The sequence below is a fragment of the Eschscholzia californica genome, unplaced genomic scaffold (genome assembly GCF_041429995.1).
Source record: "Eschscholzia californica isolate CP2 unplaced genomic scaffold, dmEscCali1.0.p SCAF_1, whole genome shotgun sequence".
In the NCBI taxonomy this organism is placed as follows: Eukaryota; Viridiplantae; Streptophyta; class Magnoliopsida; order Ranunculales; family Papaveraceae; genus Eschscholzia; species Eschscholzia californica.
This window is the reverse complement of record NW_028238198.1, coordinates 54,618,979-54,641,457: the sequence shown is the minus strand read 5'-3', so window position 1 is coordinate 54,641,457 and position 22,479 is coordinate 54,618,979. Positions and strand designations below refer to the sequence as shown.

The following is a 22,479-nucleotide window of genomic DNA, read 5'->3' as shown; positions in this document are numbered from 1 at the left end:
CACGCGCGGCGAGGGCGAATGGGCGTTTAGGGCGCTTTAGAGGCGCCCGCACGTGCGCATCGTCGCTAGGAGCGATTGGAGCCATTCGATTTTAGACCAGAGATTTAATCCGACGGTTGAGATTTGATCAATAAATCTGATAGATCCATTGGGATCTAACGGTAGGCATTTGTGACGCTGGATCTAAATAGATCCGTTGAGATCTGACGGTCGAAATTAAATCTGTAACCCAACAGTCAAATGTGGTTGTTGGAAACATCCATTCGCCTATAGGCACCCATACGAAGTGGTGTCAATACCCTTATAAATACCATAAGAATTCACCAAACAAGATATCAATTTTTTTAGCATTTCCTGGGCATTCATCTTCAAGCATTAGAGTTTAGGAGATCATTGTTCAGAAGTTCATATTACTTACAAAGTTCGTCAGACTATCATAACTAAGAGGTACCATCTTTACTTTGATAGGTAATCCGTTTTATCCTGGGAGACATACACCATTACTGTTGGTACTGATATACAGGGTGTAAATTGTCTTAAGGACAGAGGTATCCTCGACTCGGATACTTTACATTTGATTTTTTTCATTTTATTATCACTGTTGTTATCTTAATTATTAGAAGATAACTCTTTCTCTGATTTATCAAATAGAAAGATAAACAAAAGTGCGTGTACTTTGTTTTGTTAAACAAAAAGATTAAGAACTATTCTCTTAAAAGAGAACCACGGAAACAACACAAGAAGACATATTTATTTTGGTATGGCTCTATTTCTCTCTTGATTCGATCTCCCTCTTGGTAGAATTGTCGTTAATAGTGAACTAATGGTAGCAAGATGACATATTTATTTTGGTACGCTAGTCCGAATTAATTTTCTGCTTCAAACATCTTATGAACAACTATATTGTGCTTTACTTGTTCCTAACATATTGAAAATGGGTTTTGTCATATTATGATAGTTCACTATTACTAGTGCTCATAAATTTGTCTCAAATAAGACAGGTCATAAACATTATGAACAACCATAATGCATTGCAATTCACGTGAATTCATGGACTTCACAAACAGGGAAACTTTGATCTAAAAAAACGCTTTTGTACCTCTCCTCGATTACGTTTTTCTTTTGCCGTTAATTTTGGGTAAAACTAAAATTAGTCCAAAAGAATTGAGCTAATCCCCTATTTTTAACTGAACCAGGACTAGCAGCCGATTTCGTGACATATAATTGATTGTTAGACCATTCTATAGGAAATTGAGAAACATTAATCCCCAGATTAGCTAATCCCGTTTGTCCGATGTTTTTACCGTTTTAACATTAACCACTAACACGTGGTGAGTTCATCAATAAAATTAGAGGTATTATGATCCAATATTATGAAGTCATGAAATTCCAATTTCAGAGTATCCATAAATGCCAGAAGAGTTTGAATTTGAATATAATCAGGCTATAGTTATCTTTGATCGTATAACCTATTGTTTACACCCTAAAGAGGCACCCTTTATAAATGACCATCCGAATAAAGAAGCCTTTCCGAAATTTCTCTTACAAAAACATATCTAAGTTTTCATACTATTTTACATCAAAAAGATAATATCTACATATTAACTCAACACTACAGTTATCAAATCAAAATTTACATCGGCATCAGCTACTTCCAGCCTTGATAAGAGTTCAAACTGCCAGGAAGAAAAGGAATGAAACTTCGATAAGCCTTCTGGTTGTGCAAAAAATTATATTCGTATTCTCTCTGATCACAACCAAGCTCCCCAACCCGGGAACATTTGACATAAACGTTCTGGATCAATGGCATCATGTATTAGTTGTTGGACCTGCGAGCGAATGAACCCTCGTATCATAAGACTAGAAAATTCAAGTAAATTATACTAAACTTTTGCTGTTTGAACTTTCACCGATTTCGGTTTTAATAACTGATAACAAGTTTCCAGAACTAATGGAATCAGAATTTCTGGTGCACTTGGTATTTGCACTTTGCATAATGTGACACATAGAGAACTAATGTGGTCTTATGGTAGTTTCTGTCTTGCCAAAGATAAAACTTAATCGATGAACCACAATGTCCAGGGAATCACTCCCAAGGTAAAAGAAAATTGATTTTCGGATTCTTAAGAAATTGTCCAGGGAATCACTCCCAAGGTAAAAGAGAAACCAGTTTCAGAGTCTATACTCTCAAGGCAAACAACATCCTTTTAGTCTAAGCAGTCAGGGGCGGGGTTTAATTGGGATCGCAATAGGGGAGCCGATCCCTACCGGCCCCAGCTGAATAACTTGACCAACATGTGTTTGTGTCTAATATTTTAATAAATAGGACAACTTTTTTCCGATGATTCAAATCGAACTCCAACAATCCAAAGTCTCGAGCATAGTAACTCCAGTGTTTGGCCTAGGATCTGTTACTCGGTCCACCCCAAATCACATCCCTAAGTTGCTCGGAGGATCAGCCAATCCTAAGAACTTAGTTTTTAATACTCCCAGTGAATACGTTGACTGTAATGGAAAAGATTACCAAACAATAGACCTACCTGGCCATGAACACTTCTCAGTTCACCATCTTCATATCCATCTAGCTTTTGTTTAACACGCATTAATGCTCGAGCAGCATCCTTGTTTCCTTCATATACCTCTTGCGAATCTTCCAATATTGTAATATCATCATCTGTTTCCTGCAATTGAGGAAAAGAAATGTTTCGCATACTGAGTTAGTAAGCAGGATGGAAATCTAGAATACTAGATAGGGGTATGAATTCACCAACTCTTAGTTCTATAATTATTTTGTGAATGAGAATCATATGCTACTCTAACTTATATTTGGTTCTTAACACATGAGTTATCAAGTTTGCCAAAATGGATCTTAACTGCAACTCAAAATATTTGGAACTATTATTGTCCCAATTGGAGATAAGAAGCAATTCCCCATTGGTAGCAAATGGTTATCCATTAAGCGGGGGAATGGTATTTAAAGTCCACACAGGTTTTTTGAAGGATAATTTCAGAAAACACGATAGTCATTGGTTCATCAAATGGCATGTCATAATTACACATTCAGTGGGGGGACGTCACGATAAAAACCCTACAAATATATTAACTGTTACTTTATAATACCTGTCATAGTTGCACTAACAGTTATAATTATTGCATAATTTTAGGAAAAGGACGCTACACATTAATTTAGTAGGTGCTAAAATAACCACTGTCGAACTCCTTGGCACATGACAGAACTTCATTGTAAGGACCGAGAGGCCGACAGCGCTGGTTGATACTTGTTAATGTTCTACTCTGTTTGAAGTACCTTTTGAAGCTGCAAAGCTTTCAAAGGAGACAGCGCCCACTTGTAAAGGGGATCATGGATGAAAACCTGCATATTAAGCATGCTATGTCAGGAAACGAATACAACTCAATTTTTTCACTTAGGAATGAAATTTCATGGATAAATCTTACTTCAATTATCGTTAGCAGTGCTTCCTTATTTGTTCTCATAACAGAAAGTGTTTCCTCACAACATCTCCTAAAGACACCATCCACTCCAGTGACTCCCATACCATCTATAATGTCTCTCGTCAACCTAAATGGGACCTGCCAAAGTTGGTGAACAAATTTTTAGTACCAGGAGATTACTGTGGTTAGATAACAAAATCCCTTTCGTCTCACAAGGAAAAAGGTGAACATAAATATTTGAGAGTTCAGAAAGGACCAACCTGCTCAGGAGTCTTGAGCATCAATCCCTGCTCAAAGGCAACACCTAAATCAATATGAACAACTTCTGCGGTGGCTTGATCCACGAGAATATTCATAGAATGTCGATCTCCAAGCCCAACAATGTAACCCACCTGAACTTATAAATAACACGTTAAAATGTTACTATACCGAAGACGTTGCGTCTTAGATTGACAACTAGTTCAGTTTATGGACAAAACAGTGATAACGGTAGACATCGTTTTTATAAAAAACAGTACATTCAGATATAAGGGTTAAACAAAGAACATCGATTATACAACAATGTAAACAGATCTGATTAATATATTCACTCCTGCCCTATAGAAGCCACATTTGATGTTAAAAAAGTCAAAGGAGAATTCCTTGATGACGAGAAGAGACAAAAGTAGATTTCGGGGAAGGTAGGACTGAGAAATTACATGAATAATAAGACTAAGGAAATAATAAAAGTTTAATGGTCGTCATCCAAATCATGGAACAAAGCATTCCCAAAATGGTATGGCAGCTGGGGAAGGAGACTTGGACCTGCTAAATACTAGCGACACAGAAACCAAAGAAATAAACAAATATTGCAACAAAGGGTTCATTCACTGGGCATAATATACATAAAACATGAAATAATATAGGTTAGGAAATAGGATGTTTGCCCAGCCTGGTCCCTTCAAAACTCTATTCTGAAGAACATCATGGCTATGCCACAGGCTTCAGTGAATGAAAAGTAAAAAAAGGAACTATTTTTGAAAGAAAGCAAAACAAAAGTCTGTGGTCCATGTTGCAGAATGTGTACAGTACACTAACCATAGAACTAGCTGCCACACTTCGGATATAAGAGAGTCTCTTCTCAAACCAATTAGCAGGCTCCAAGAATCTTTCCAAGAAAAAGTAGTGCATGACAGGCCTGCAAAGATATGATCATATCACTGGTTAAGCTTAGTGTATTTCAGCTACTGTCAACATGGAGGACACACAGCAGATGAAAAGGAATGGACCTGAAGTTCTTGCAGATGGTTTCAAATGCTTTGAGCTTGTCCTTTTCCTATATCAACAAATTAACTCTTAGCTTGGTTAACAAGATAATGATAATCGGGAAAGCAAATTGGCCAAACCATTTTCATTTGTTTTGGTTATGACTTTATATCTAATGCCCTACTCCACCAATATAAGCAATTCATAATTTGCGGCTTTAGGCAAGTTAAGTGGTAATTTTTCAATAATTATGATTAAAACCTGGCAATTTCATTGCAGGAAAATAGAAGATATTTCTTGCTAGCCACTCCACTTCATTCAAAGATCTCTCCTCTATATCCTTGCCACAAAATACATGGCTCAGAGGGAACCAGTGCAAACATATACTTTTTACAGAACTTTGATATAGGGTTTACAGGGCCCACAAGGAGAGTAGTCCAAGTTCGATTTTGGTGAGAACGCTCTCCCAGTCATGCACATGGAGACCATATTTGATCGATTTCACTTTTGTACATCTGGCCGTCGAAAGGTATTTCGTGCATGTGTAAATAAGTGGTTCACAAAGAGATGAAGAAAGTTTGCTTCATTTTTGGTTCCAGAACGCCTTCTAATAGGCTTTGAAGGTGCCATAATAAAATTACCTTTTTCTCGTTGCGAATTACATGGTAATTAGAACATCTCAACAAAAACTCATCCTCTAAACAATCTCCATGCAGCTTTATGTATGGAGTTTCTGATACATCTTGTACATCCATTCTGGGCTTTATACTAGTTGATCCGACACTTTACATCGATGTTCACATACCACTGTTCATATCAATGTCTCGTAAGCACTGTCCATATCGATGTCCATTATTACATTACATTACATATATATATATATTGGCAAGAGTACTGCCACCATTTTAAGTTAACGTTGGCATGTACGACCACATGGAGATAATCAGACGGTTGATTTGTTTGGGAGAATTTCTTGTCGTCCAGATCATCCACCATAAAAAATTATTCAATCGACGGGCTCACAAGAGGGTCCTCCTTTGGATGCGATTTCCCCTTGTTTCCCTGGGTGACGCCTTTAGACGCTTAGGCGAGCGCCTTTAGATGCTTAGGCAAGCGCCTTTAGATGCTTAAGCAAGCGCCTTTAGATGCTTAGGCAAGCGCCTTTAGACGCTTAGCTGAGCGCCTTTAGATGCTTAGGCGCCTAGGAGAAGCGAGGTGCGGGATGAGGGTGACAACAGCAATTTTTTAGTTGTTTTGGCCCAATTTTCACAACTCGACTTCTTCTAAATCAGTTTATGTTTCTCTCTGTAGCCCGAATCGACCTCTTCTTCTCCATTGTTGACCGACGAACCTCCATTGTTCAACCAATGGTCTTCGTCTTCAACTCAAAGGTAACTCGTTTTCTTCTTCTTCAGTTTAGTCTTCTTTTTTACGTTCTTTTTCTTCTTCACTCGTTTTCATTTTAGTCTTCTTCTTTACTCGTTCGAAGGCTTGTTTAATGATGTGGGATAGGTATGTTTACTTGACTGTAGGTTGTAACAGGTAATGAATTTCGTTCAATGTGGTTAAGAGAGTCAAACAAAGGCAGCAGCTACTGCCTTTGCGTGAGGCGCTCGCCTCACGCCTCAAACAACATAGATCCCAACCAGTACCAGGACAACGAATGAAACTGTATTGGATAGACACAATATGCTCTACAAGTCACATTTATTTCTAATTCTAGGTTGTCATAGCCCATTAGCCCCAGATGAGCAAATCACATGAACCAGTTTCTTTATAGACATCGTGAACCAATCAAGTGGGCGCTACACAGGCATTAGGTGACTGCATACCCACTATTCAATTACGTGGTTCAGAACAGTTACATCAGATCAGAGTATAAATGAACTCTAATACATTTTGAAAATCAGGAGAAATAATATGCAACTTTTGGATACTTTAATGACTTTCAAATTGTTATGACTAAATCTGAGAGAAGAAGAAGCATGAAACTTGCCTTTGCTATGTATTCCCGACATCGAAGAAATGACCAGTCGCCTTCTCCATAACGTATATGGGCTCCTCCATTCTTCAAGCTGAAAGGATACAAGGCAGTGTATTCAGAATATCTCTAGAAAAACACAAATTTTACTCGATAAGTCTAAATATTTTTGAATAAACAAACCTTCCCAAAAGATAATCGCCGAGAGGAATTGTACCGTTAACCCATTCAAGTACACCAGCACTTGGGGTGAAAGGAACGACCTGTTTGAAATGCAAAGCATTTGCTGTCAACTTCCCAACAGTATACACCTACTACAGAACTGGAGTTGACCGGTTCCAATATTCAATTCAAAATCTTACAACAGTACAAACCAGACTAAGTACAATACAGCGACTTATTTTTCTCTGACCATTTGCATGATTGCATCCTAACTACTACATACACTAAGGAACTAACCTAAACTACACATTCATGCGGAACACCCAAATCACATCGTCATTGTCTTCTAGAATGGAGAAAGCATATTATCACATTTCTTAGTAGTTCATTGTGTATCTAGATAATCTATATTTGGTCAACATGCTCCTGATAATTAACTTAAATTTAGTAAATAATCAATGAAGAATAAAGTTAGTACCAACACTCTGTATCTAAAATTGGCCATAGAAATCCCAAAATTAGCCAAAAAACTAGACAAAGAAATAATTCGGTTAGCTCAAGTTACTAAAAGTCTAAATTACAGAAAGTATGGATAACTTCCATGTCGAAGCCGAAACATTCCTTAGTAACCTTTTCCTAAAAAAAATATAACAGACCAATGGGTTTAGAACCTTCAAGTATGAGATGCTAGATGTTCGGCTTTGTGAAAGTTAATACCTTGTATGTACGTATTCCTAATTTCCTTCTCCACGTATCACGATTGTTCTGCAAAAAGGTGTTTACCAGACCGAAAAACTGTTCCATAACCTGAACAACCATCCACATTTGTTTAGATTATGTTAAGAAAATTCTGATACGCTGAAGATAAAGTACAAAACTCTGAGGAGCAGCATTTGCAACTCTAAAACAAACATTTGGACTTTATTACATATCCAAGCGTGAAAACAAATATTGCAAATAAAAAAAATAGTTTGATCTCACAGCATCTTGTCTTAGGTCATCATTTCCAGATTTTGCTAGTTGACGATATCTGTGACCATCAGAACCTACGCAAACAACCACCTTTGGAGCATTTATACCATTCATTACCCTGCAAACTCTCAAATAAAGACCAAATCACATACGAATTTTTAAATCAGAGAAAAATATTGTAGAAATAGAATGCAAATTACATACATGACAGAATCTTCCAAGCCCATGAAGTGTGGAAAAGATCCTTCGTCATACTGACAACTGCGGTCCACCGGAAATGTAGCTGTCAGCACAGGCACCTGAAAGTGACATGGGTCTCGGTTGAAAAATGACATGAACTGAAGATTTCACTACAGGGCTAACTAGTCTATTACATGCATGTTGTCTTGAGCCTACTACGGTAGAAACACAGGCAGCTTCACTTCAAATAAGTATATTACTTGCACTTACAAGTTCAAGTTGTCGAAGACTGCGAATGTCTCTTGGTAGTGCAACCCTTTTATTAGTATCCTGCAGAAAGAAACGATTGGTTAACTGACAACCAAGTAAAGATAATTAAACTAAGCAGAGATGAAATTAGTCACTCAATGATCAGGGTCGTGAGGGAACTCACTCTTAATTTTCTTAATTTCAGACAAAAGTCTACTATACACCAGTTACCCTTTTCAATGTACAAAACCAAACTAACCTCTCTTTTTGTTTCGAGCTCCGCTAATTTGATGTATACCTCCACCAATCTCTTCATCTATAAATTAGATGTACAAGAAATATTGAGGAGAAGAATAAGAATAGTTAAATAAAATCTCTAAACATGGAGGTGGAACCACCTGCTCTATTATAGCTCCATGGTGTGAAGATAACTCGCTTAAGAGCTTTTCTGCAGCCAGCTTCTTATCTGTGTCCACTACAAATGAGTTTCTACTACGCTGCTTATCCTTGACTCGGTCGCCATTTGCTAAAGCCAGGAGCTAATACAGATATATGAATTAAAAACAGCAGTTAGATGTGAAAAGACAAAGGTGTACATATACATTAACAAACAAACCACAGATCAAAAATACATCGCACCATCTCTATTTATTCAACCAAACAAGAAAGGTCATTTATCAGTTTGTGGAAGTGATGAAATTCTACGATGCACATAACTTAACTTGCAGCAATCTTTAAAGCATATATATACTAAAAAGTTCGGTCTTTATACCTGAAGTAATGTATGGTATGGGTGGTCAATGGACATCTTCTTAACAAGTGAAACCAAAGCAAACTGCATATGAATAAGTACCAGTCTTTGATTAGTTTCTATTTATCCTTAAAAACACAAGTAACATATTCAGACGTTACCTGAAAACTATGTGGTCCTTGTCCATCTTTCGAGCTACCCATTCTTGATGCAATTTGATACACCAAAGGAATGAACTTGTAAGATTGAACCTGCTAGGATATCTAGAGTTACAAACTTTCTCGTTACAGAAAACACAGTGTCATCGCTAAGTTACAGACGAAACATTCCAGATAAAAGCTTACTTCTTTCACTGCACTAAGCATGCCATCAATAACATTTTGTCTTGAAGAGAGACTGAACCACAAAGAAACAAGTCGAAACACCTGAAAGCACATAGTATGTAACGAATGTTTGTACTTAACAAAATATAAATAAGTTGAGATTTATGAAGGGAATGTGGTTATATTAGTACATAATTTCAGAATAAAGCAACCCCATAAAGAAAATCTCATGCATTCATAATGACATTTCATTATCCATCACAGTTTCCAAAGCATGCGAAGAGATAATATTGGTAGTAGAAACTTACCACTCTGACATCATATTTATCTCCTATGACCAAAGACCGTTGGTATCCCTCCAATGCTAGGCGGAGGAAATTATCCCTGTCATCCTAACAGAAGAAAACAGATAGGAATTGGACTGATGTAAAATACGTAGTGAATAAACTCCGAATACCTCTTGGAGAGAAAATTAAGAAATAGGAATTTCAGATTGACTAATTTCTTTTTAGGAGTCGATGATTGGGTCATCTGAAAGAAAACACATTTATATACACAATATCTCGATCAATCTTCGTAAGGATCCAGATTAAGCTTAATGATGGAGCCAACAATTGGATCATTAATCACACATGACTACATTAGGCCCATATAATACCAGTCCACCCAGTGATGATAATAGAAATAACAGTTATACAGCTATTAACTAGAGTTAGATGCAATTTTTCAATTTGCGGTGTCTTAGGACAATTGAATGTGTCACAGAAACCCAACAGGATCTCGAAAGGTAGACATACATATTACATAGAATTAGGATACAGTATTGCATTATGCTCATGTTCAGGAATGTAACAGGATACAGTCTTGAATTGTCTTCTCGTTGAGATTCCCTTCTGATTTTACCTAGAGGGTTGAACTGTCGAAGTACTAATGAGAATTTGATATCTAAACTGTATAGTTTACACCAACCACACATACTCCCAAAGCTAGTGTTGGTTTCTCTTCAGGGAGACCCAAAAAAAGTAATATGGACTCCCATGAACACTAAAATGGTACCAAACTTTTTATAATAGATTAAATAGAATACCTGTAGTTTTTCAGCCTCCCTCCTATCCATAGCAAGCTGCTTCTGCAGTTCTTGTATTTTTATGGAGTAATCATTCTTGTCACCCTAAGAATCCAGAGGAAAAGAGTTAAGAATGAAATAAAGCAACACAGAAGTAGCTCAAAATAAACTACTTGCCTTCGTTGAACTTTTTAGTCTTCTAATTAGCGCCTCCAGCTCTTTTGTCTGCACCAGCTTAAGATTAGGGTAGAATGCAGAAAATATTTTAACAATTTGAAATCAGACTTGAGGAATAGGTAATGGGAAACCTTGTGTTTCCTCAGCCTCATTGCTGCTTGCCACTCGTTGGAGACAAGCCTTTCCTCGTAACTCCTAAATAGAGCATCAGAATAGTGTGCAAGATGGAAATTTGTCTGGCATTGTCTATCAATAACCTTTTTGTCTGCACTTATTTTAGGCTCAGCTAGTTCGACGGCCACTTTAAGGTAATCCTCCAATATTGTTCTTGAGCTACACGGTCGTAATTATTAAAGCACAATAAGAATATGGGTGGTATTGAGAAAACTAATCTTCCTAAGAATATTCAATAAACAAGAAGAGTTCACAAATTACTTGCTAGATCGAGTTTCAGCCAACCACTTCCCAACCAAACGATATACATTTGAAGCCTCTTCATCCAACTGATGATTGTGCAACATGTATTTAGCAAGACTGATAGCCATCTCATGTTGACCTTGGGCACGTAGCAGTTTGGCTTCTTCAAGCTGTTTTTATAAAAAACCAATTAGAAGCCAAACTTCAAAAGTCACATCCTTCAAGTATATAAATTGAACAAACATATCTGTGGAAAAAAAATTGCTAGAAAACCCAGGGAATAGCTGGATGACGCTATCGTCCATTCGCCTTTGAAATAACCCTCACAAGTACAAAATTGTATATAAACGACTAAGATGGTCAAATGCACCTGGGAGACAAAATAGGCCACCTGCATGTTTCTAAATAAGTTTCTAACTGATAAGATTTGCATTTCAGAAATTGCATGTGGCGGTCATATATTTTGGACAATTTAGAATACAGCAAAATTATGGAAGAAAATTACATGTGGCGGTGATATAGCGTATATCCCAACACAGTTGTTTATCACCCATTGCCGATACGCAAAATTACCCAACTCATTGTGTATTGCTCGTGGCAGTAGGCAAATGAAAAGTATTCGGTTTGGCTACTTACTATTAAGAAAAGTAAAAAGAAGACTTAAAATGTACCCTTCCAAGAAAGCATATGTGAGAAGTTGCATGATCGCCTTCCGTTCCAGCAGTTAGTAACTTAAACTCATGCAAAGCAGAGGCAGCTAAAGAAAATCTTGAACACTGCAGGCCATCAAATGATATATTAGAAATACAAAGAATCCCTAATTTTATGAGATCCCCATTGTTTACTAGATGACAACGACAACCTTACGGAGAGTGGATGCAGATTGCAAAAGATGCTGTACTGTACAGTCCTTGCAATTCAGTATCTGAAGCAGAACACGCCTGAATGCTATTAAAGGCTCTAACAAGGTCGTATGAACTTGTGTTTGACGCAAAACAAAATTCCAATCCCTATTCAGCAGCTCCATCTGATCAATCGAAAATATTTTTTCAGGAATTCGTCTTCTCGAGTAAATAGAGAGAGCAATAGACGACAAATGCCCAGTACGATGATATCACTACATAATCTAATGACCTCCTAAGGAAGGTGCGAGTCGAAAGACTCAAGATTAATATTTAAATGCTTAGTGAAGGCTAGCCTTTTAAAAGAACATGTCATATCCATGAACACTTGTATAAAATTCTGAAAAATTATGGTTTCCATATAAAATTGAAACCATCTAACGATATGCTCATATGCATATTTACAGAATAAAATATAGATTTAACGAGTTGTTCTATGGCCGGATTTAAAATTAGACAGGAAATGAATGACATTAGAGGATACCCATAATCCCATTGAGATAATGTCATAGTAAGAATCTAGACGTGATTGAAAATTAGAAGAATTGAAAGTTATACTTATACCTGATCCACTGTAGGAATTACATGCTCAAAAATAACCTTTTGCTTCTCCGAATGGGCATTTGTTTCTTCATATGGTAATGGCCTCCAACATAAATCCCAAGCAACGCCTAGATGGTTTAAGATCTGCATATGTCAGAAAATATGTGTTGTCAAATTTGGCATACAATAACTACCGGCTGAGAAATAAATAGTGGTCAAAGCTTATGAACCTGAAGTTTTACTATTGAAGAATAGATAAATTCAGTACTCTCTTTACTTGAATGATGGATTGACAAGACTACCTCCTATCAGGAAGAAAAAAACTAATATAAGAGGCAAAGTATTAAGAAGAAAAAGACTAATAAAGAAGCAAAATGAAGCAATGAATGAATTATATGGAAGGATTACTATCTTCACCTGCTTTGAGTCTACAAGCTTCGTTTGGAATTCATCGGAATCTCCCTCCTTTAAAGCCCTTAAGCAGCTACATTTTAACGAAGAAAAAACAGATGTTTAGTAAGCTAAAAACTACAAGAACCTATTATTGTTTGATCAATTAAGTTACAATGACATTAGTAAAATGTCAAAACAAACAAGTAAATTTAGCATAACTAACAAGCATTTAGCTTAATATATGGACTGCTATGCAGTTCCTTCCAGAAAATGATGATTAAGCACACAACTATATTATAAGAGATGAAGTTACTGGATACAATATAAGAGCGAAAAGGAAAACGTCGGTAGCAATTTTGACAAAACTACTGCAGACAGGATGAAATTATATAAAACAACAAAAACATAACAAGTTTATCGTCTATTTTCGCACTGATTAGAAGAAATGTACAAAAGTTCAACTAAATGGTTTTTCTTGCACATTAATTCCTCCACACCCAGACGGGTACGAGAAAAAGGCATTATTGTGACTGCGTAGTATATTATTGTAAAGGATCATAATTTACCTGTGCAAATTCTCATTAAAATGATCAATTTTGATGAGTTTTCTTGTCGCTGGATAATTAACTTCAGCATGTAATACGGAAAAATCCCAATTTCCGGCACGCCAAGCAGCTTCATACTAGTGACATGTACAGACAGCCGCATTAAGTATAGTAGCATCCACAGTCAACTAATCAGGGAATTGAATTTCGAATGCCTATTGAAATTTCTATCCAAACCGAAATTTAATTAAGTTTCTCTTAACAATGCCTTGTCAAGTAAATACGTTTTGAAAGATTTCAGTCAAACTGACCGAAATATTTCCATTTCCATGCCTACCGAAAATTCATTCCTTGTCCACAATAAATTCTTAATAAACACACTGAGAAAAGATTAATAATGCTGAACTGCTACTTTGTTGAAATTCGCACAAACCTGCAATTCAGTAAATTCCGAATCATGTTCAAACTGGTTTTTTTGAGAAGTCAACCCCTGGCAATACAAATCCAGCACGTGAGTGCAACCAGTTCGCTGCAAGGACCTCATCAGACCTTTGTAAGATTTCTTCTGTGACATCCCAACTTCAGATCTTGAACATATTTGATGGATCCCCTGAGAATGCTCCTGCATTATATTGCTATAAGAGCCATCAATTTGAACTGCTGGGGATGACCTCACTTGCAAGTCATAATATTCAAGAGCCTTGCTCCAATTTCCCTCGTGTTCATAGGTAATGATTTGAGATTTCAACTGTTAGACAAAGTTAAGAACACACACAACCATAAGACATCAGAAAAAACAATCTATACTTTATACCAACTTTTATATGACTTCTACAGGTTAGAACATGTTTTTAGCTAACAATTGGAATATAAGGAATTGAAACACCCAGATATGCGGACGCGGGTAAGACTATTTTGAGTATTAATACTAATTCAAAATTTCAACAAAAAAAGGTAAGACTGGTTTGAGTATTTGCAATAAGACAATAATAAATATACACTAATATATGTACAACCACATATACAAACGAGAGTTTTTCATGTTAAGATGGAGCTATAGCCCACTCCTTGTCGAAGGAAGTTATAGTTCATCAACATATGGGATCAACTAAGCAAGCAGACTCATTGATGAATGTACAAACTTCAAACGTGTGTCTGTGTGTGTAACACACACACTACACACATATCCAACAAAGCACTTGATAGTCAATAGACCCAAATCCCATTAACATCCAACTTATGGTCCTATTTCAAGGAAGATAAAACCTAATTGCACCAGAAGCCCGTCACGGAAAGGTCTTAAACAACTTAGTATTTGAACCTCTAGTTTACTATTTATTTTTGTTTCATAAGGTGAATTTCTAACTCAATCAGAGGCTCCTCTTTGACAGATTCTTAGAAGTTATACTTGGGCAACATAACTAGTAGTCTAGTACAACCACAGTTTTCTCTTCAAAAGAAGTTTAACTTTTGCCAAACCTGCAGGAAAGTGAAGAACCATTAGCGCTGCCCTTCCTGGGTAAGGCGCACTTATTTTGAAAATTCTCTAGTTCAGAGATAATTAGATTTACCTTGCAAAGATTCCTACAATGTAATTATCGACCGAATTTGTGAAGGAAAAGAAATCAAAATTAAGCATCAAGTCAACTCCATTAGCTACTTACAATACCTTCTTCAAAGAAAATATTAAGGGACCTCTACCCCTACCTTATATGATTGAATGATCCCATATAAGCTGTCAGGCTCGTTGATTTGTGTAACTGCTGAAATGAGTATTTCAATGTGCTGCGGTAGCTGAAAGTATAAAGAGAATGTCGTAAAGAGAATTTTTATAGAAAAGAAACCAAAAATCAACATAAAAACACTAAGATTCTCATAGTTCATTTAATTGACAAGGAAACACCTTGATAATCTACCTCCCCTGATATTAATCATACAAGGATGAAACAGTTGAAATGTGTGGACCTACACTCAGGACAGGAAAACGATGAAATGCACTCAGAGTTTTAACTTTACTTCGACCTACATTTTATGCTTACCATTTCGAGAGGAGAAAAATCAGGAGTTCCCAGAGTTAGGCTAGTAAATTGTTCTTTGCACCAGTACTCCACATACATAACAGAGGTCAAATATGAGCCGCAACGCTGTCACAGACAATATTTTCCAATTTGAGTAGAGAAAGAAGCATGAAGCCGGAGAACGTTTTATTAAATTTTAGGAGCTTCAGAAGGGCAAACAATAGATGGATAGAGTTCGATACTTACAATGGCCGCTTTAGCAACAAGAAGATAATCGATAGAAAGCCAATACACCTTGCAATTTATTTATATTTTAGAACTTAGAAGAAAGAATAGAATGAAAATTGAAATATGTCATAAAAGAAATTTAAGAAGATCGTTTACAAATTAATGAAAATTCATAGGAATGTTGTGTAAGCTATGATATTATATGGAACTTCTGCACAAAATTAGCGAACTACACAGAAGCGTAAAAGCATATTACCATGGTTTAAAGAATAATAATGGTCAAGACATGAAACATAGTAGCACACTCGTAGAACAATGTAAGAGGTTGTTGCACAACATATATAAAACCATTAATTCTATTCATTAATTAAATTTAAAGCATTTTATTAACCCCGTAGAAATGATTCAGAATAAAGGTCCAGTGCTCAATAAGCTAAAGTAACCCATGCTATTTCTATTGAACAAACTAAATTTCTTAAATGAAGTTTATTCCATTTCTTAAATCAATTTTACATCATCCCAAATCTTTCATAGGTTCATATTCAAAAAAAAAAGTTGAAATCATTGTTCATGTCAAAATGAAAAATGATGTCCAGCAACATAATATTAATAAACAGCTATATATTAATTCCTTGTATTTAGCCATCAAAGAACAAAATACGTTGAAATTTAATATATGGCCTTTGACTAGTTCATTAATACCTGATGGCTGATACATGTTGCCTAGACTTGCATTATATCACATTTGTCTGAACATTTCAAGAGAATTTAGCTAAAATATCATATATTGAAGATTTGAAGTTCATTTTCTTAACAATTACTACTTTTTTCAAACAATTCTGTGAACAGTTATAGCATATCGAGACAAAGTTCACAACTAACTGTTTCTGGAGAACCTTACTTTCTTCCATGATTGGGTTGACACTATCATTGAACTTGAACTAGCTGCTAGACCTTTCGATTTGCCAGGAGTTGAGCGAGACCGTGAGCCAAGACTGGATGGTTTATCGGACTGCAGAAACATAACATTGGAATACTTAGGCAAATGAAAACCTAAAGTGGACCCGTAACCTGGCCACAAATTGTGAATTTGTCAACCATCACTGGAACCAAATGACCCACTTTGTAAAGCAGATATTTTCTGAAAACTGAAAAAGCATGTCAATATTTACCACAAGCACACATAACGAAGTAAAAGGTAATAAAAAATTTATTCCTTACAGATTATTTAGATGTATAGTTTGAAATTTAGGGAGTATATAGTTTTTAAGGTTTTGCACAGCACAAGAGAACAAAGAAAGGACGTTACGAAGTTCTATCTAACCGTCTATCTTGTTGACCACCATTGTTCTGTTATTGACAGATTCTACTAAGTTTGTATGGTTTGTCTTCCACCAAGTCTGGTATCTTACCTTCGTCATCTTTCTTTGTCTTACTGTCTTTTGTCTTTACAATAGTTGTATCAAATGCCGTAAGATAAAGTTAAATACCAGACTCTTGATCTGTCAACCACTTCAATAACATTGGTAACAACAGCAAGAGTAAGAAGGTTGTTGAGAGGAATCAGTGGGTCAAGGGATTCAAGGTTGGAGCTAATGGGACAGCAGTGAATCATCTCCAATTTGCTGACGATACTTTATTTTTCTTGGGAGATTCAACCTTTCGAATCAATAACTTAAAAGACATCTTGATCTGGTTTGAGCTTTCTTCTGGGTTGAAAGTTAACTACAAACAAATCTGTGATTTTGCCGGCTCTCCAGGAGATACCTGTTGGGGCTAGCATTGGGAGCTTGGGCTGTGTTATTGGGTCCCTGCCTTCCAACTATCTTGGTCTTCCTCTGGGGCAGTCGTATAAAAGTAAAGCCATTTGGGACCCGGTGGTAGAAAAGGTGAATAGAAAACTCTCCTTTTGGAAAGCTAAAGTTCTATCGAAGGGTGGCAAATTGACTCTAATCAGATCAGTTCTCTCAGCCCTCCCTCTGTATTTTCTTTCTCTTTTCAGCATCCCATCTTCAGTTTTAAAAGTAATAAATAAGATGTGTGACTTCTTGTGGCATGATAAAGAGTCGACTAAGAGAATCCATTAGGTTGCGTGGGAGGCAATATGCAAGGAGCTAGAGGAAGGAGGGTTGGGTATAAAGAACTTGAAATGTATGAATGATGCCCTCCTTTCCAAGTGGTTGTGGAGGTTAGCTAAGGAGAAAACCTCTCTCTGGAGGAACATCATTAGTGAGAAATATGGGTGTAGTAATGGAGGGTGGGGTCATGGGAATATCAAGTCAGCTTATAGAAGTGGAGTTTGGAAGGGGATAGTAGCCAGAGCAAAGGGCTTGGATAGTATTACAAAATGGAAGCTAGGAGATGGGAAGTCGATTAGATTCTGGGAGGATGTTTGGTGTCTTTCGATTCCTCTCAAGGATAGATTCCCAGCAATCTATCATATCTCTTGTTCTAAAGAGGAGTCTGTCTTTAGCCACTTTTGTTGGAGCTCAATCTCCTGAGTCCTGGGATATTAGAGTTCGTAGAGGCTTGAATGACTGGGAAGTTCCTGTCCTTTCTAACCTGCTTGGGATCCTAGATCAATTTAAACCTCTGGTTGGGGTAGAAGATTCGAAGGTGTGGAGCAGAGATGAAAAAGATGAGCTCTCAGTGAAGAATTGCTAATCCAGACTATGTAGGCACGTTGGTGATTCGGGCCCTCAGTTTGATTTTCAGGCTCTTTGGTCGAGTAATATCCCTCCTAGGGCCAGCTTTATTGTGTGGGCAGCAGTCCTGTGTAAGCTTCCAACGGTGGACAATCTCCAAAAGCGTGGGATGCAGATTCCGGATAGATGCATAACATGTAAGATCAGCGAAGAATCTGTTAGTCACTTGTTTACTCATTGTGGTGAAGCCTATAAGCTGTGGTCCTTCCTCATGTCTCGAAAGTATCATGGTTGGCTACCATCTTCTATTGCCCATCTTCTTGAGCAGTGAAGGTAGGTCCCAGTGAAGTAACCTAAAAGAGTTCTTTGGAATCTGGTTCCTTACGCGATTTGCTGGTCTATCTGGAAAGCTAGGAATGATGGCACCTTCAAGGATTCGAGTGTGTCGATTAGGGTGGAGGTGGAAGATGTTTTTGGAGTTTTCTTCTCTTGGAGTAGGAACATTGGTTGGGCTAGAGCGTATACTTATCTCGATTTTATTTTAGATGTAATTTTGTTCAGCTCCCTTCTTTTTCTTTTTTTTTTGTTTGTTCTCTTTCTGTGTTTCCGTTTGTACTCTCTTTTCTTTTTTCCTAATATTAATTCAAAGTGTTCAAAAAAAAAAGGTTGTTAGCAATAAATCACCTTTGAACTATCTCGCATGACGGTTGTCAAAGAAGTGCCTCCTCTTTCAATGACATGATACAACCGCAGTTCATTTAATGCATCCAACATAACCTGAATTGATTTGTTTAGTTCATTGGTTTTCCCAAAGATATGTTCTTGAACCTACACGTTTAGGCCAACACATAAGACCACTTTGACTGCAAAATTATCAACTAATTACAAAACAAATTAGCATCTACAGCCACATCCATCTTGATATTCAGAAAAAGACTACCCGACACCAACCATCATCCAGTGATTAGTAGTAATCGTACAGGTAACAGCTGGAACCTAACAACTGTAACTATAGAAAAGTTCCTAAGAAATCAGAAGCAGAATATGCCTTTTTCTTCAAAGAAATGTAATAGCTACAGAATCTTCTTATGAACATCGCATCTTACATTTGATGAGGACATCCAGGATCTAAACACCCTAGAAGACAATAAGCAAATAACTCCACTAATAGGAACTGTCAAACAGGTAACCAAATTAGATAGGAAAATTGGCTAAAACGTCCTAGACCAAATTTTCTTTTGTCAAAAAGGATCCATCGTCTTTTTTACGCTTCAGCTCCTTGCATAAGGTTTGCAAGAGCTCGCACATTGTATGTAATATCCGCAGGAGGTCAAATACAGGTGCAGGTTGCTGTTCAAGTTATGAAGCACAGGTTTGCACAGGGAACTCAGGCCTAAAAGAATATCAACATGTTTCTTTAACCAAGTGTTATTCAATAGGAGTGTACTATAAACAATAAAATGCTTGAATAAACTTGCAAAAATCGGAGAAATAATACAAAATAAACTAATGGTAGCAACCTAACTAGTTTTTCTATAGGGAGATGCTAGAGTTACAAAGGATTTTGGCAAAAGAAAGTTCCCAGCTGATGTGGCGGTTGTGATATTCATCTCTCAACGGCCTAGATTTGGTCAAAGTTTCAAACCACAACCGCCACATCAGCTGGGTACTATCTTTTGTCAAAATCTTTTGTAACTTTAGCATTTCCCTTTTCTATATTACCAGGAAACTAATAAAGGATGAAAAAAAGCTCTTGTTGAATGAAATATCATAAATGAATTGCTGAATAAACAAAAAAACAACCACAAACCTAATAGATTAGAAAATGAAGAGATTCATTTACACAAACATAAAAAACAAATGCAAAACTAATGGCACAAAAGGTGTAGGTATAATACAAAACCTGTAAGGAGATCGATTCGCAAACAATTTTTGAATCCTTCCTTCTTGCTAAATTCACTAGAACATGTGGGAATATCAGCTCAGCAAATTCAGCCTTCACCAAAACTATATCTTGACATAATCTGAAAGTGATGGTACTCCAACACACTCAGCTGAATCCGAATAAACTCACCAAATGCCATAATTGCAGTTGGAAATTTAAAATATTTATATACTTATGAAGCACAAAATGATACCTAAGAATCATGTCACTGCTATAGTCAACAAGTGAGTGAACAAGACGGCAAATCCAGACCTCATAAGACTTTCCAGTTGTCTCCCACAAGGACGTCTTTGCCAGTGATTCAGTTTCATCTGTGACAATGATAAATGAACAGCTCAAGGACTCTTTACCAACACTTCAGAGCTAGAAACGCAAAAATATTTCAGAAAGAGATCATTAATAATAGACATCATGCATGTGACTATGTGAGAACCAAAAGATTTATAATCTCAAAGCCTCCTACCTGTAGTTGTCATATCATGCTAACAACCACTTGCTGGTAAGAGCTCACAATGTCCACAGAAGCATAGAAATATATGCAGCTAAGGGCTGCTGAATCCCGTAAGGAATTGCTAGATAACAGACACGAAAGAAGTAGTACCTCACACTTTCCAGTTTATTTATGGGAGAATCTCCCCTTAATTGAACTTTATACATTACGCATGGAACAACTTCAACTCCGACTCTACCGTTTTTTAGAAACGAGAAGCTAATATAATAGGCCTCAGATTTAAATAACAAGCATCTAAACCTCTAGTAAACAGATCTGTTATTATCTATACAACTATAAAGATACATACATACATACACAAAGATATATATATATATATATATATATTTTATATATATATATATATAACATATAATGGTGTAAACACACACAAAGGTCTACCACTTGATTTTCTGTCAGACTGTGATAGCAACTTCTCAACTAACTGCATGTTGACGCCCTTTGAGTGCACCTGCAACAAAATAGCATTAGCTCTAAAAGTATGACATAAAAAAAAATTCTCATTCACAGAGAGGGAGTGTGAGCACCATATGATTTTGAATTCAAACATAAAATCAAGGGATGCAATTTCGGGAAATTTCACCAATTTGGCGAAATATTTCCTAAATTTAGATTAGGTACCCGAAATCACACTTACAACTATTTCCTTCATCTTTTCTTATTCATTTTCCTCTTCATTTCTCATAGATATTTCTTGATTTTTATGATATAATTTTTAAATTTGTTTCAATGATTTACCCTCTGACTAACTGCCAAAATTGATTTTATCTTCGTAATACTCTGATATAACTGCCGAAATTGATTTTATATTAATTCAAAGTTTCAGAAAATACCCTGATATAACTGTGTAATTGACGATACCTTCTCAAACTAACAGTGTTTATTACCTATTAACAATTATCAGTAAGAATGTTAACCTTGGTGTAGTCATGAAGTTATTCAATTTACCCCTGGACACTAACTGTGTAATTGTTAATAGCCCCTCAAACTAATAGATTATGTTAATCCGTTATATAAATCATTTTTATGCTTCATTATGGTCTAATAATCTTGTCATATACAATTGCATCATTTCTATCATTTGCATGGATTTGTAAAATTCCCACACTAACTAAAATATTTCTACGAAATATTTCCATTTTGGGGCTGAAAGAAATTTTCACCGAAACCGAAATTTTATTCCTTGCATAAAATATATTGAAATAATAATCCAGCCAAAGAACTAAGTGTACACACCGTTAAAAGAGTCCTCTCATAAGAATCAAGGGATAACAGAGCACTTTGACCTCTTTCTGTTGAGAGTATTCCCTGTGCTCCAGAAATCATACATTTATTAAGATTCTAATAAGTGACTAGAGCGCATTATGAATGCACAACAAATATAGGTTAAATAATAAACTAAAAGCAGAACTAACCAAGAACGGTTAGCAATTCAATTCCATAGCTATAAAACACCAACTACTTTGAATATTTCTAGGCAGTGAACAGTAACATATACATTTTACAAAAATACCCAATGAGTAAATTTTTCATCAATTGAACCAGCCCTCTTCTTTTTCTTTGGCATCCTCAGCCAAATTTGGTTTCAGAACTGTACATTTTACCCATTCATATTAATTCTTTCTCATGCTGAAAAACGTAATGTCGAGTGAGGGAATTCTCCAACAATTCCACACCAGTTCAATACAAAGTTAAACATTGCAAAATACAACCTCTTTCATAATGAAAAGCTCTACGATTTCATCAGCTGAAAGTTGTGGAAGCCAGAAAGAG

General features: G+C 36.4%; 1 protein-coding gene across 2 annotated transcripts in view; it reads right to left on the bottom strand.

The window, feature by feature from the left end:
• Positions 1 to 1,422: 1,422 nt before the first annotated feature.
• ATM (Serine/Threonine-kinase ATM-like protein) overlaps positions 1,423 to 22,479 on the bottom strand; it is a 56,728-nt gene continuing 35,671 nt past the window's right edge. For both annotated transcript variants that reach the window (XM_086654280.1, XM_086654281.1), the window contains exons 41-79: positions 21,943 to 22,014; positions 21,088 to 21,157; positions 20,389 to 20,506; positions 20,154 to 20,274; positions 18,935 to 19,078; positions 16,507 to 16,617; positions 15,624 to 15,671; positions 15,399 to 15,503; positions 15,067 to 15,153; positions 13,793 to 14,107; positions 13,381 to 13,496; positions 12,839 to 12,905; positions 12,652 to 12,726; positions 12,443 to 12,565; positions 11,839 to 12,003; positions 11,648 to 11,752; positions 10,995 to 11,146; positions 10,691 to 10,892; positions 10,560 to 10,607; positions 10,404 to 10,487; positions 9,625 to 9,708; positions 9,338 to 9,418; positions 9,155 to 9,244; positions 9,015 to 9,077; positions 8,641 to 8,781; positions 8,502 to 8,558; positions 8,264 to 8,323; positions 8,018 to 8,112; positions 7,823 to 7,931; positions 7,559 to 7,648; positions 6,863 to 6,942; positions 6,695 to 6,773; positions 4,722 to 4,768; positions 4,531 to 4,630; positions 3,714 to 3,845; positions 3,457 to 3,591; positions 3,308 to 3,373; positions 2,541 to 2,681; positions 1,423 to 1,829 (exon numbers count right to left, since the gene is read on the bottom strand). In XM_086654280.1, coding sequence (XP_086510406.1) covers positions 1,752 to 1,829; positions 2,541 to 2,681; positions 3,308 to 3,373; positions 3,457 to 3,591; positions 3,714 to 3,845; positions 4,531 to 4,630; positions 4,722 to 4,768; positions 6,695 to 6,773; positions 6,863 to 6,942; positions 7,559 to 7,648; positions 7,823 to 7,931; positions 8,018 to 8,112; positions 8,264 to 8,323; positions 8,502 to 8,558; positions 8,641 to 8,781; positions 9,015 to 9,077; positions 9,155 to 9,244; positions 9,338 to 9,418; positions 9,625 to 9,708; positions 10,404 to 10,487; positions 10,560 to 10,607; positions 10,691 to 10,892; positions 10,995 to 11,146; positions 11,648 to 11,752; positions 11,839 to 12,003; positions 12,443 to 12,565; positions 12,652 to 12,726; positions 12,839 to 12,905; positions 13,381 to 13,496; positions 13,793 to 14,107; positions 15,067 to 15,153; positions 15,399 to 15,503; positions 15,624 to 15,671; positions 16,507 to 16,617; positions 18,935 to 19,078; positions 20,154 to 20,274; positions 20,389 to 20,506; positions 21,088 to 21,157; positions 21,943 to 22,014 — 4,056 coding nt within the window. In that variant the 3' untranslated portion in view covers positions 1,423 to 1,751. The remainder of the gene's footprint in view (positions 1,830 to 2,540; positions 2,682 to 3,307; positions 3,374 to 3,456; positions 3,592 to 3,713; positions 3,846 to 4,530; positions 4,631 to 4,721; positions 4,769 to 6,694; positions 6,774 to 6,862; positions 6,943 to 7,558; positions 7,649 to 7,822; positions 7,932 to 8,017; positions 8,113 to 8,263; positions 8,324 to 8,501; positions 8,559 to 8,640; positions 8,782 to 9,014; positions 9,078 to 9,154; positions 9,245 to 9,337; positions 9,419 to 9,624; positions 9,709 to 10,403; positions 10,488 to 10,559; positions 10,608 to 10,690; positions 10,893 to 10,994; positions 11,147 to 11,647; positions 11,753 to 11,838; positions 12,004 to 12,442; positions 12,566 to 12,651; positions 12,727 to 12,838; positions 12,906 to 13,380; positions 13,497 to 13,792; positions 14,108 to 15,066; positions 15,154 to 15,398; positions 15,504 to 15,623; positions 15,672 to 16,506; positions 16,618 to 18,934; positions 19,079 to 20,153; positions 20,275 to 20,388; positions 20,507 to 21,087; positions 21,158 to 21,942; positions 22,015 to 22,479) is intronic.